The 13,640-nt window shown below is 33.7% G+C and overlaps 2 protein-coding genes across 3 annotated transcripts; one reads left to right on the top strand and one right to left on the bottom strand.

Moving 5' to 3' along the window:
- The first annotated feature begins 6,059 nt into the window (after positions 1-6,059).
- Positions 6,060-8,871, top strand: LOC105779555 (actin). The gene is made up of 5 exons (XM_012603357.2): positions 6,060-6,191; positions 6,591-6,660; positions 6,794-7,187; positions 7,664-8,277; positions 8,505-8,871. The coding sequence occupies exons 2-5, from the start codon at positions 6,601-6,603 to the stop codon at positions 8,568-8,570; spliced, it is 1,134 nt and encodes a 377-aa protein (XP_012458811.1). The 5' UTR covers positions 6,060-6,191; positions 6,591-6,600; the 3' UTR covers positions 8,571-8,871.
- A 182-nt stretch (positions 8,872-9,053) lies between these two features.
- On the bottom strand, positions 9,054-12,430 carry LOC105779554 (probable protein phosphatase 2C 68). Of its 2 annotated transcripts, none has more exons than XM_012603355.2 (4): positions 11,747-12,430; positions 10,548-10,915; positions 9,601-9,837; positions 9,054-9,517 (listed from the first exon to the last, which is right to left on the bottom strand). In XM_012603355.2, exons 1-4 carry the CDS (start codon positions 12,072-12,074, stop codon positions 9,281-9,283), a joined length of 1,170 nt encoding a protein of 389 aa, XP_012458809.1. In that variant the 5' UTR covers positions 12,075-12,430; the 3' UTR covers positions 9,054-9,280. The 2 variants fall into 2 exon arrangements, with proteins under 2 accessions (XP_012458809.1, XP_012458810.1); XM_012603356.2 differs by having other exon boundaries at positions 10,548-10,912; positions 11,747-12,425.
- Positions 12,431-13,640: the final 1,210 nt, after the last annotated feature.

Raw genomic sequence — 13,640 nt, 5'->3', positions numbered from 1 at the left:
TGGATGTATTTTATATGTTATAATGTTAGTAAATTACTTGAGACCTATATGGTTAATATTGGTATGTGTTAAGGCATGTGTTAGATATTTTTAAAAGGTAAGGTTTGAAAAGTATTCATAGTAAAATGGAGAATTGTAATATGTATACTTGTGTGTATGGTTGAGCTTTACAATTGAATCATGTTGGTATTATAATTGTTGGATGTTTGGCTTAGATTTGGAACTTGTTTGTGATGGTGCCAAAATGGCATGTTGGTTAGGCATTTTTAGGTTGAATTATTTCATGTTTATGTTAGGTTTTTGATATGAATTGAGCATGTTTTTATAGCACCATTTTATGTCTTTGGAAATTCTTATTTAAATAAATCGAATCATGGTTTAAATGGAGCTATTATAGGTCACATGGGTTACCATATGGTCGTGTGTCACACGCTGTTTGGTGACATGGTTGTGTGCCACTGGTAACTTGAATGCATGAATATTGACATGATCTGTTTCTCACATGGCCCAGCCATACAACCATCTGAATGCTTGTAAGATTTTACATTTAGGTCCACATAGCTTCAATTTGTTACACGACCCGGCGACACGACCGTGTAACTATACCAGCCTTACACAGTATCAATCTTGTACACGGCTTGAAGGCATGGCCATGTGATCCAATGTCACATGGCCTCAGCCTGTCACACTGCCGTGTGACCCTTGTTTTATGTTTTTGCCTCACTTTTATGTAAAGTTTTAAATTAATCCATGTTTAGTTCTGAATTATTTTTAGAGCTTTCGTAAGCTTGATTTTAAGCCCAATTTTGCACGTATAACATATTTTAATTGAATGGTTGTTTTAAAGAGTTTTTAAATTGAAATAGCATGCCCCTGTTCTATTTTTTACTGTAGCATTTTGTAGCCCTATTTCGGCGTTAGGGATGGGTGAAGGGTGTTACAAATGAGGCATGTCAAAAAGGGTATAATGAAAGTTTGAAAAAATGAATAACGTGGATAAGAACCATATGAGAATATCTCTAGATAAAACATGGTTATGACCAGACCAGGCATTATGTCCTCCTACGTTCAGCTTAGAGAGAATGAAGTATTGGCTATGCCAACTTAGTTCATAAATTCCCCCACGAAATCCAAGGAGATTAACTCTGTGCATAGAATCTCATTTTCTTATAATTTAAGCAGCCTTTTATAAGTTTGTATGTACAAAACTCACTAAGTTCTTCTGAACTTATACATTTTACTGCTTGGAAGGTAGATAAAGACTTGGAAATAAAGGAGGGACCTAGCCAAACTCCTCCAAAGTTAAGAGATGGGCACGGTAGTTGTCCCATGTATATGGAGAGGCTTCCTTGGAGGCCATGCCTCAGGGTTTAAGTGGTTATGTCTGTAATTGAGTATTAATTTAAAATTTTATAAATAATTTGTTGGAATCCAAGTTGTAAGAGTTTATTACTAGTTCTGCACATTTTTTTATGTAATAGTTAGATTTTAAAATTTAAGTCGTCTAAGTATGTATTAAAGCAGAATTAGAAATATCGTTAAGTAGAATCAGAAATTTAAGTCGTTACAGTTGTGAATGACGCTACATACTGTAGAAGTCGTATACCCAATGCACCAACTTTCGATTCCTTATATTATTTGAACTCTGGCTTTTATTTACATCAAAATATATGAGTCACACATATATAGTCCGTCATCTACTTAAGATTTAGGTATGTCACACTATGAACATCACAAGTGAATAAATCCATAAATGGATTCAAAATCTATTCTCCTTGGGTCTAGTCCGATGTACTACCAGTCCAGTCAATCAGATATATGTCTCTATCTTCTGGGAGTTATCCGCTCTGATGCCCAAGATAGAATATCTCCCCAATTGGACTTGATAGACAACATATTAGTCTTTCAATTGGTTTGCTCACTTTTTATTAGACTAAGGACATGTTTAGGTTTGTCTACTAATATAAGTTGTCTTTTTGTATTACGATCTGGCCATGTAATATCGCTTAGTATTAATTAAACATTAGACAACCAGTGAGCAATATTTGCTTCTATTTTGCTTTGCATGAAAAAATCATATGGGGAAAATTATACCAAGTATTTTAATGTAATAAATGAATTTGTTTTATTAACTAATCTGCTCAGAAAAAAAATTACATGTTTACAAACGAATATACCACACTCAGGGCATTAAATCCAACATAGCAACATTTGTATCTCCAACTTTGTTGTACCGCACAAATAGTTGAGGCTAGCCATTGACTCATCCTCTGTTTTCCTGGGCTGCCTGATAATGACCCTTTGCTTTTTTACCACCTCCTTCCACAAAACAATTCCAGATCTTCTGCCACCTCTAAATAGAGTTCTTCCAGACTTAATATTTTCAATGATTTTATTAAAAATATAAAAAAATAAATCATCGTAATAATATAACTTATTTTAAATATGATATCATATTTTATTAATTTTTAAATTAAATTTTTGTTTAATTAACTCATGGTAACAACTCAAATTGAAATTTAAATAATAATATAAAGAATGCAAAAGGATTAAAAGTAAAACATAGAGGAGAGAAAAAAATCAACGATAACAACATTAATTGAACAGGAGAAAGAGAACAATAATATAATAGGCCCTTTTTCTTTTCTTTTTTTAAAGGCAATAATATTTTTCAATGAAGAAAATGACGTGGTCAAACGTCTAAACCTCGGTGTGAGGGGAATGACGGACCACGTTGTCTGTTTTTATTTAACGGTAATGCATCGCACGTATTATACACTGCACAAAATCAAACGCCTACGACACCCGTTCTATTATGTCAACGTTGATCCGGCATCTGATGGAGACGATAAAATATAGCCGGATCAGACAAGTTCAGCTGGAAATCGCAGCAGTTGAATAATAACTTGTATTATATTTGAGTGTTCTGAATTAAATTGAAAATTAATTAAAAACCTATTCTTTTATAAAAACAAATTAGATCGTTGTAAAGTATTTTTATCTTTTAAATTTTATGTAAAATCAATAAATATTTACTCGTAACTGGACTTCATTTCAATTAAACTTTTATTTAATTCTTATATAAGATTTGAATAAATAAAAATTTTCACCCTCATTATTAGTGGATTGTAATCTAAGACCAAATTCTATCAAAGGTCTTTATACTATATTTTTTTATAGATTTAGGTATTGTTTGCCAAACTAAAAATAAATAAATATTAAACATACTTAAATGGTTTGATAAATATAAATTTTAAATTATGATGTTTTTACTTTTTATCCTAGTTCTTTAAAAAACCAATTTATGTTTTTATAAAAGTATTTAAAAGATAATATAGTTTTGAATAAAATAAAATAAGCTTAATATAAATTTTATTGAGTGATAAGTAAATTTTATCTACTTTAATTTTTAACATCTTTTCATTAAAAATTTCAATTAAGTAGTTTTTATTAAGGGTGAGCATTCAATCAAATCAAGTTGAATCGAGTAAAAAAATTTTGAGTTAGTCGAGTTGACAAGTCCTATTTTATCATCCTAATTCGATTTGAAATTTTTTCGAATCAAATCGAGGAAAATGAAATTCAAGTTGAGCCGAATCGAGTAAAATTGTTCAAGTTAAATTTAAAAATTAAACATGACAAATTAAAATCTTGTTACAATAAAACTAATTTCATATTACAACACATAAATTTGAAACCATATATATTTGAAAATTTTTCAAAGCAAAATAAGAAAAATAAAATAAAATACTTTAGTATGATAAACTTGAATCATTAATTAACTTATTTAGGTCGCCAAAATTATTATTTTAGAGTTTTTTAATTTTAACTTTTTATATATTCTTTAGAATTTTATAATTTTTTTATTTTTATAAATATTTTGTATTTTAGAAATTATTTTATTTTTTGTAATTTTATTGAGAAAAAGAGACTAATTTGTTCATTTTCAAAATTGACAGAGACCAAAGGGATATTTACACTAATTTGTTATTCAAATTATTCAATTTTATAACTTAATTGAACTCGAAACTCAAAAATTGAGTTAGCTTGAAAAATTAAATAACTCGGTTCGAATAACTTAAAATTCTAATTTTTCAATTCTTTAATCAATTTTCTCACCCTAATTTGTACATTTTAAAAATGAAAATATTTCAATGCAATATGAGATATGCTAGTTTCTTTATTACAACATGATTATGTTGTATTCCTCTACATTTTAAAATGTTTATTTTCATTGGTGAAGCAAAAGTTTTTAGTTAATTTCAGCTTATTTTACAATCTTGGAATGTTTGTTTACATTTGAAGAAAAAGATAATATCCGTCAAATGTTAAAAATGTAAGGGTATTTTACCAATAAAAGCCCTTTTTTTTTCAAAATTTATCGAAATGGGCCAACTATTTAATTATTTACCGGAATGGTCCATTTTCCGCGAAATCGCATCCACGTCGGTAGCGATGTCGAGTACGCGCCAGAATCGCGTCCACGTCGGTAGCGACTTCTTCGACGTGGACGAAATCGCACCCTAGAGGACGCGATTTGCTGACGTGGCATGAACAGTTTATGTTTTTTAGCTTGAAAAACTTTGAAAGGCCATAACTTTTGGCTCGGTTGTCCGATTGAGACGATTTTTTTTATTTCAAATAACTTTTTGAGATCTACGCGCTGAAAAACTGCTTAGAGATGAATAGGGACTAATTTGTAAAGTATAATTTGTTAGTTACGAGTATAGGGACTAAAGTGTAATTATTTCAAAATTAGCATGAAATATTTAAGAATATTTGAATGTTATGGAAGGATGAAATTGAATTTGAATTGAAAAACGAAGCTTAGATTTGAAAATATGACTATTTAGGTTTTAGGAACTAAATTGAATAAAATGGAAAATTTTAGGGAACTTCTCAAAAGTGGAATGAGCTGACTTATACCTATAACAGGATGATATAAGACAATTCTGTAAAAAAATATCTGGTGTTTACTTCAAATAAATAAGGAAAATAATGATTTGAATATTTCAAAATTCAATTTTAAACCGAAAAAATCGAAATTTAGGGGCAAAAAAAGATCTTTTTCGACAAAAACTACGACAAACCCCTTTGGCGGTTTGTCAGCGCGTAGATCTCAAAAAGTTATTCGAAATCAAAAAAAAAATCATCTCAATCGGACAACCGAGCGAAAAGTTATGGCCTTTCAAAGTTTTCCAAGCTTAAAAACATAAACTGTTCATCCACGTCAGCAAATCGCGTCCTCGTAGGCGCGATTTGTGTCAACGTAAGCAAATCGCGCTGACGTGGACGCGATGTCCTGACACGTACCCTGATATCGCGCTGACGTGGACGCGATTTCGCGGAAAATGACCCATTCCGGTAAATAATCAAAAAATCGGCCCATTTCGATAAATTTTAAAAAAAAAATCGGATTTTATTGATAAATTACCCAAAACGTAAGAATACTCAAGTCAAACTATTTAACGAAATTGGTTTCAAGGTTCCAACTAAAATATTAGATTATATTAGAAGGGAGTAAATTCACATATAATAATAATAATAATAATAATAATAAAGTTGATATCAACAACTTTAGACAGTTGGGAACGGAGTGCTGAGTTGGCATATTTTTCATTTTCATGATTATAATTAGTCCACCACTAAAGTGATCAAAAAGGAATTTTATTTTTCTTTATTTAGTAGGGCCCTTTATAGGACCAAATTGCCCCGTTTATTGAATTCTGCTTTAACAGCTATGTCCTAAAAGAGATTGTCCCAACTCCCAAAGCCCCTAGTTGTAAAACATATATAAATATTGCTAATGGAAATAAATTTCTTTTTTGAGGAAAATATTGTGAAACATGAAACGACTTCATTGACTTGGAATTAATTTTTCATTGAAATAAAAAAATTCAAAATTTATTTTCGGAGCCATTTGCTATTTAATTAATATTTTAAAGAGAGGGAGCCAGCTGTTTCCACCAAGAACGTGACGAGAAATGGGGTCCGTAGATGGGGAACAGTGGAAATGGGCGGACAAGATCATCCGGAATTTGAATTTCATGTGAATTTAAGACGAATTTACATTTGAAATGGAGTTTCATTTGCAGTGTTGTCCCTCTTTAAAATAAAGAGGGCGGGTACCTTTAACTGCACAATTCCACAACTTCAACACTCCGTCTAAGGGAGAGAATCCACAAGCAAAGGTATTTCGTTTCTATTTTTATCTATCAATTTTAGGCACTAATTAGATCGGATTTCGATGCTTAGATCTTCAACTTCAGCATCTTTTAATGTAAAATTCCGACTTTTTCACTTATTTTGCATTTAATTATTGCTAATTCTGCTGCTTTATCATCTCATAGAATGTGAATTTATTGTTTTGGAGTTAGATGAAGAGTTGAATAAAAGGTTTTTCGATTTAATTCCTCAATTGAAGTTCACTATGGTGGAAATAATGCGTGTATAATTCATTTTTCATGATCTTTTTCGAATTGGGATGCTAATAGTGCCATATCTTAGAAATAGCTTTTGGTGATGATTCTGATATGAGATCATTTATTAATATATATATATATGATTGTTGGTGTTTGTCTATGAAACAGGCAATAGAAAATGGCAGAAAACGAAGACATTCAGCCTCTTGTTTGTGACAATGGGACTGGAATGGTCAAGGTAAGCATTTAGATGATATCCATTTCATCTTATAGCAGTATGTTGATAGTAGTGTAGTATTAGTCTGGAATAAGCACATTGGTTTTATTGATCAGTCTTTTATTTAGATGCTGATTCATGTCCAACTTTTCAGGCTGGATTTGCTGGAGATGATGCTCCAAGAGCTGTATTCCCTAGCATTGTTGGTCGCCCACGTCACACAGGTGTGATGGTCGGTATGGGCCAAAAGGATGCTTATGTGGGAGATGAAGCTCAATCGAAAAGAGGTATTTTGACTTTAAAGTACCCAATTGAGCATGGTATTGTTAGCAATTGGGATGACATGGAGAAAATCTGGCATCATACCTTCTACAATGAGCTTCGAGTTGCCCCTGAGGAACATCCGGTTCTCCTCACAGAAGCTCCTCTTAACCCAAAGGCCAATCGTGAAAAAATGACTCAAATTATGTTTGAGACATTCAATGCCCCTGCTATGTATGTTGCTATCCAAGCTGTTCTTTCCTTGTATGCCAGTGGCCGTACAACCGGTATGCACTTTCTCTTGATTGTTAAACATTATGCATGTGAAACTTATATCCATCCAATGATAGGTTAATAAGATTTATATCTGAAAAGTGCTAAAACAAAATTTAGGTACCATGCAAAATTGGAAATATTGTTGCCTGGATCTTATTAGAAAACAGATTTGCTAACTTCATTTGTCATGATCAAGCATCGTAAATCAAGATCTATATAAGCCCATATAAACATATCATTCTACATTTCAGACATGCATATTACTCTTGCAACAACTTGCTTGAGTGAATATCTGGTATCTTAACTTCCCCATTTCCATGAACGTGAAAAAAATATTAGCAGCAATAATCTATTCCTCTAGTTCAAAAATTACTTTGGTCTCATTACCAAGTTTATTCTGCTTGTCATAGAATAATAGTGATTGTACATTTGAACAAATATGTTCTGTAGTCACTCTTACCGTAACAGCCATGGTTAATTTGTTTAGGTATTGTTTTGGACTCTGGGGATGGTGTGAGCCACACAGTCCCTATCTATGAAGGCTATGCTCTTCCACATGCCATCTTGCGTCTCGACCTAGCTGGTCGTGATCTCACTGATGCTCTCATGAAAATATTAACGGAGCGTGGTTATTCTTTCACAACTACGGCTGAGCGGGAAATTGTGAGAGACATGAAGGAGAAACTAGCTTACATTGCTCTTGACTATGAACAAGAGTTGGAGACAGCAAAAACCAGCTCTGCCGTTGAGAAAAGCTATGAGCTACCTGATGGACAGGTTATTACCATTGGGGCTGAACGATTCCGTTGTCCAGAAGTCCTCTTCCAGCCATCCATGATCGGGATGGAAGCTGCTGGCATTCATGAAACGACATACAACTCAATCATGAAGTGTGACGTGGATATTAGGAAGGATCTCTACGGAAACATTGTCCTCAGTGGTGGCACCACTATGTTCCCTGGAATCGCTGACAGGATGAGCAAGGAAATCACAGCATTAGCCCCAAGCAGCATGAAGATTAAAGTGGTTGCACCACCAGAGAGGAAGTATAGTGTTTGGATAGGAGGCTCCATTTTGGCATCCCTGAGCACCTTCCAGCAGGTACACTATCCTTATTCGCTCATTTCTTGGTTGGTTCCTTCACAATTTTTCACAATCTTCATGTTTTACATAAATATGCTTATAAAAAACTTACTTACAAGGGCTATGTCCCTTACTTAAATTAAACTAATGGCTGATGGAGAATGGTTTAGACAATGTTTGTTTATCACATTTTCGACTTGAACGAATCGGCACTTTTAAGATATTAAAAGGTGATACTTTGGCAGATGTGGATTTCAAAGGCAGAGTACGACGAGTCTGGGCCATCAATTGTGCACAGGAAATGCTTCTAGAGAAGAGCTATACATACAGTACACGTTTTGTATCACAGCAAAGCTTATAAATCAAGTGGTTGCTTTCTTTTCTTTTCTGCTCTGTTAATTTATTTCCCCCCCTTTTTTTTTTCTGCCTTCTTTGAGTTGGTTTCCAGTGTTGCTTTATGGAGGGATTCTTTTTTTTTTTTTTGAGTGTAGAAGAGGTGGTGTATTGATTGATTTGTTACCGATATGGTTTTGGACTGAATCAGAAATTCTTTTTATTATAATTTCACTAGCCTTTATCTAATATGAAGAACTATTTTACTCTTGTTTTAAAGAGATTGCAGTACATTTTATTGGATGTTATTACCATATGTTAATTAACATAAAAACTGAGTAGGGTTCCTTTTTTCTTTAATTTATTTGGGCGATGTTGTAATCTTCAAATTTCACTCGCTAAACATACGAATACCAAATGAAAGGGATAATGGAAAATGAGCAAGAAAAAGAAAAAAAAAATGAAAAATGTAGCTTCTCTTAAAAGGGGGTTATCATCATAAAGTTGGGAATCAAAGTAATACTAGTAAAATCAAAATTAGTTCAAACTTTTCTTGCTTGGTAAGGAGAAAGAAAAAAAGAAAGTAAAATCCATACAGAAACCCCACTGATTATTTGAAGTGGCAAGCTATTAATTCAGATGATGATAGACTACATGTGCTTGCATTTCCTGATTTACATCTCAAGACTTAAAGAATGTTGAAGTTTGATGGTCCAATGGAGTCGGCGAACCCCTTTACAGACTGCTCCAGAACAGGCATCTTCGTACTCAGTGACTCCTGGTCTATAAAGATGACAACAACCGTAATATCATCATGGAAAAACCGCCTTATCCCTTTATCTACCTTCTTCAGGTCATCATATCTCATCTCCCTTTTCCTAGCCGCCTCGTTTAAAGCTGTTTTAATAAGCCTTCTTGCAATTCCCTGACATTTTCCAGGAGAGAGTTGACAGTGAGATAACATGGTACAAGAAGATGTAAACCTATGCAATAAAAGTTCGCGCTTACTGCTCGTGGAGAGTTGGAAACAATCTCGACGGCCTGCTGATTCGTCAAATGTTCCCAAAGTCCATCCGATGCAAAAATGAGAAACTTATCACTAGGTTGTAAGACCCTGGTGCACAACGATGGTTCTGCTGTTAGCACGGGTCGACGAATGGGTTCAGAGAGGTGAAACCGTGGGAAAGAAGGATCGAGAGAAAACTCAGGCCTCTTTAAATATGCATCTCCAATAGATCTGGAAACCTGGTGTACCAGTTCATAGGCAAACACCAAAGAACATACAACAGTCAAAACACAAATGAATACCGCTGTAACCGTTGCATGCAAACCAACATCGAACTGACCTCCATGTAAAAGAAAAAACCACAACTTTTGAATATAAATATGTTCATATCAAGAACCAACTACAATGCACAGCTCGCTGAATATGATTATCGTACAGCACCAGTAATAGCTACGAATCAACAGAAGTTGGAGCATTTTGCCATTACAAAGAAAAAGTTCTGGCCATCAACAATATAGCTACAAATATCCGTAATATATGACCAAAAGCAGGGTAAAAAAAACAGGAAGGCTATGAGTAAACGTACATATAGCAACAATAAGCCTCAAAACGAATCCTTAAGATTCAGAGAGAAATTAACACTGAATGACGTAAGAGGTTACCTAAGCAATGAAGTCAAAGGAAATAGATTAAGGCAGTAAACAAATCAACATTTTGACCCGTAATCTGATATTTGAAGACTCAATCCTTTGATAATCATAGAACAGCTTGTATATATCTATCTGCTCAGGGGTGTAATATCATTCCAAACAACCTTAAAAACATATGCACGCAAATTATGCTCCATTATCGCTTATGTAAAGAGAAAAGTAAGCCCTTCTTTTTGTGTTTTCTAGTAGTGATCCCACCTGAAAACATCATATATACAAATGAACAAAAGAGAGCATACCTGAATGATGCCTTTAATACGCCACACTCCATGCTTCATAACAACGATATGAGAATCATCTGGATGCAACGACCTCAGCTCCTGTCTCACCTCCTCTATACTTGCATTATGATCTCTAGTCAACTGCTCAGCAACTATCTTATTTGACCTACCTAAATACCCGATTACTGCTCGAGAATCACCCAAATTAGCGACATATAACGTCCCCCTCCATATAACTCCAACCAGACAACAAGATCCGATTGCAGCAATTAATGGTTTTATTCCACAAGACCTACGCACAAGCGCGAGAAACCCATCTTCAGTTGCGGAGAAAGCATTTCTAAGAATATCTTCCGAAATGGTTCCATTTGCTCGAGCAAGCCCTGCTAAATGATATATGTAAGATAGTTTCTACAATGAATTACCAAAAAGCAATACAAAGGAAAGCATTCATTTACTCTGGAATGAAGAACATAATCATACAGTTCAATCTTTTGTATCAGAGCTCCCTTTACATTCTAATTACAGTCCAATGAATAAATGTGAGTCTTTGTTAACCAAATGATGAATTTCCAGAGTCAACTACTGTGTAAGTTAACTTTCTTTGTTGACAAGTTGACATTATATTTAAGCCCTAACATGTTTCCATTAAAAACAAAATTTTTATTTACCAAATTTAGAATTCCCAATAAAATCCTACTCACTGTGATCACACATCAATATTTTTATTTTTATTTTTTTTGCACCAAGAAAATAGACAAACAGAAAAATACAAATTCATATAAGATTGCTTTAAACCAGCATCTATCACAGCCGACTGCAAAAATGAAAACTAGTTTGGCTACCAACATAAACTACATTCAAACAATCATGGAAAAAGAAATGAATAAATAAATAAACAAATAACAGTCCAAGAAATCTAAGCAAAGATGTATACAAGATGGCTCAAAACAAAAACAAGAGGCTTATATTGAAAGAATATAGCTAAAGACATTGAGACTAAAGAAGAAAGTCAGAAAGTCATAACTTTACCACCGTATGTAAAGAAAATTACAAGTGTTAAAATCAAGGGTAAAAAAATCCCCAAGAACTCAACTCACTATGGATAAATAAAGAACATAAATCATTGAAACCCCTAAACAACTCTGAAGCATCCACTTCAAAAAGAAAAGAAATTGACAAACTTCAAGAGGAAAAAAGTAAAAAGGGAAACTTACTAATCAAATTTTGAAAGAGATGATCAGAGATAAAGCGAGAAGCATCAGGGCCACCATGTCCATCGTAGACACCAACAAAAATTGCATCTTTGCCAGTCTCAACTTGACTATGATCTTCAATGATCTCATTGGCTTGAACAACAGCAAATGAAAAATCACCACAAGAGTGTTTTTCAAGGTCTCTACACCAAAGAAGCGAGTCACGTAAAGAAAAAGAATCTTCTTCAAGTTCATCACTATTGCTATTGTTGTAATCCTTGTTCATACGGGCATATCGACTCACTGGTCTCCAACAAGCCAGAGCTATCCTTGCCAACCATGAAAACATCCCTCATTTCCCTTAGAAACAAACAAAAAAGGGAAAAGGAAAACAATGGGATTCCTGAGGCTTTTGGATACTTGAAGTTTTGGACCAAGTAGTTTTGATCAAAAGAAGTGAATTTCAGATTGGGTTTGTTGGAAAAGTAGTGAGGAAAGTATGAAAGACTTGAAAAGGGTAATAGCTAGAGTGATGAATCAAATAAGCAGAAGAAATGTAAAACAAAAAAAAGATATTAAAAAAAAAAGGAAAAGAAAACACTTTGATGGATCAGAGAAACAGAGAGAAAGTGGGGTGACCGTGAGAGTTATAGAGAGGAAAAGTTGACATTTTTCCTTTTCTTTTGTTTTTTGTTTTTCTTTTTTCCTCTTTTCAGAGGGAAAGAAAAGTTGACGAATCCTATAAGCAATAGCAAATACCAGATAGCAATGCTTCTTTATTTTATTTATTTCATTTTTCCTTTTAGAAAATAGAAAGTTGTCATTTTTTTATATATATTGTTTTTCTTTCTTAATTTTATATTATATTTTGACTGAGAATTACGATGATGCCATTAATTTGAAGATGAGATGATGGCCTTAGATCTGGGACCGGCCTCTCAGGCGTTGAAATTTATCTCTACTAATTAAAACGTTTGATTTTTTATATTTAATTATTTAACAACGATTAATGCTTCAAATTTTAAATTTTATATCTATAGATTTAGAGGCAGTGGTTGCATGTGGTTTATAATGATGTGTGAATATTCATTAAAAGTTTCGGGTTGTTGAAACTTGTGTGTGGAATGCTTAGGATTTTCTTGGATACAAAAAGGTTTATATATATAAGCTTGGTATGGATCCCCTTTGGGAAGGTGTCCTATAACGTAGGACCAAGGAATGCTACTAGTAGACCTTGGGGTGTTGTATTAGAATGTGATTGTATAAGGTATGCCCTAGTCTTTGAAGTCAATTATGTGATATAATTAAAGAAGCCTCTGAATGGACCTTCATATGACATGGTAATCGCCCATATGAGGAGCGTATGGGAATTTGGTAGGCTTCTTTGTAGGTGAGCTTTTCTTGGTCAAAGTGGTTGATCTGGCGAGGCTTTTAGGCATAATAGTTACCCCTCAATTGATGAGGAGGTTTAAAGAGACATTTTCGAGACAATGCTTTTAGACAAGGTACCCCTTTTAGAAGGAGGCGTAATGTGTAATAATTGATGAGCCTGAAAAGGCAAGCTTATGATATTGAGCTTAAAATGTAAGTGAGAGCATAAGGAGTTGGGAAAGCGAGGGGTCAACACTATATGCTTGTAAACCTTGACCTTGACTTTGTGATTTGATGCATTGAAGCTTGTGGTGATACTTAACATCTTCTATGTTTTGCAGAAGGCTTGTTTGTTGGAAAAGAACAAAGACAAAGAGGAGGAGGTACTAGGGTAAAAGACATGATCACATCATGCAATTGATGTATAGCTATTCTAAGAGGTCATCTTCTTCTCACTAATAATATGTTTCAAAGAAGTTGAAGACAAATGAGACTTTAGGTAAAGAAAGGGAGCCTCACATCTTGAGAGATCCTTTTGAAGGGG

This window comes from Gossypium raimondii, chromosome 4, assembly GCF_025698545.1.
Source record: "Gossypium raimondii isolate GPD5lz chromosome 4, ASM2569854v1, whole genome shotgun sequence".
Classification (NCBI taxonomy): Eukaryota; Viridiplantae; Streptophyta; class Magnoliopsida; order Malvales; family Malvaceae; genus Gossypium; species Gossypium raimondii.
Note: the sequence above shows the minus strand (reverse complement) of the source record. Positions and strands in the feature narration are given on the sequence as shown.

Coding starts and splice junctions, on each gene's coding strand:
- LOC105779554 (XM_012603355.2), bottom strand. CDS start 12,074: ATGTTTTCATGGTTGGCAAGGATAGCTCTGGCTTGTTGGAGACCAGTG. Junction 10,916..11,746: donor TCTCTTTCAAAATTTGATTA/GTAAGTTTCCCT, acceptor TATATCATTTAG/CAGGGCTTGCTCGAGCAAAT. Junction 9,838..10,547: donor GTATTAAAGGCATCATTCAG/GTATGCTCTCTT, acceptor CTGGTACACCAG/GTTTCCAGATCTATTGGAGA.
- LOC105779555 (XM_012603357.2), top strand. CDS start 6,601: ATGGCAGAAAACGAAGACATTCAGCCTCTTGTTTGTGACAATGGGACT. Junction 7,188..7,663: donor TGCCAGTGGCCGTACAACCG/GTATGCACTTTC, acceptor TAATTTGTTTAG/GTATTGTTTTGGACTCTGGG. Junction 8,278..8,504: donor CCCTGAGCACCTTCCAGCAG/GTACACTATCCT, acceptor ATACTTTGGCAG/ATGTGGATTTCAAAGGCAGA.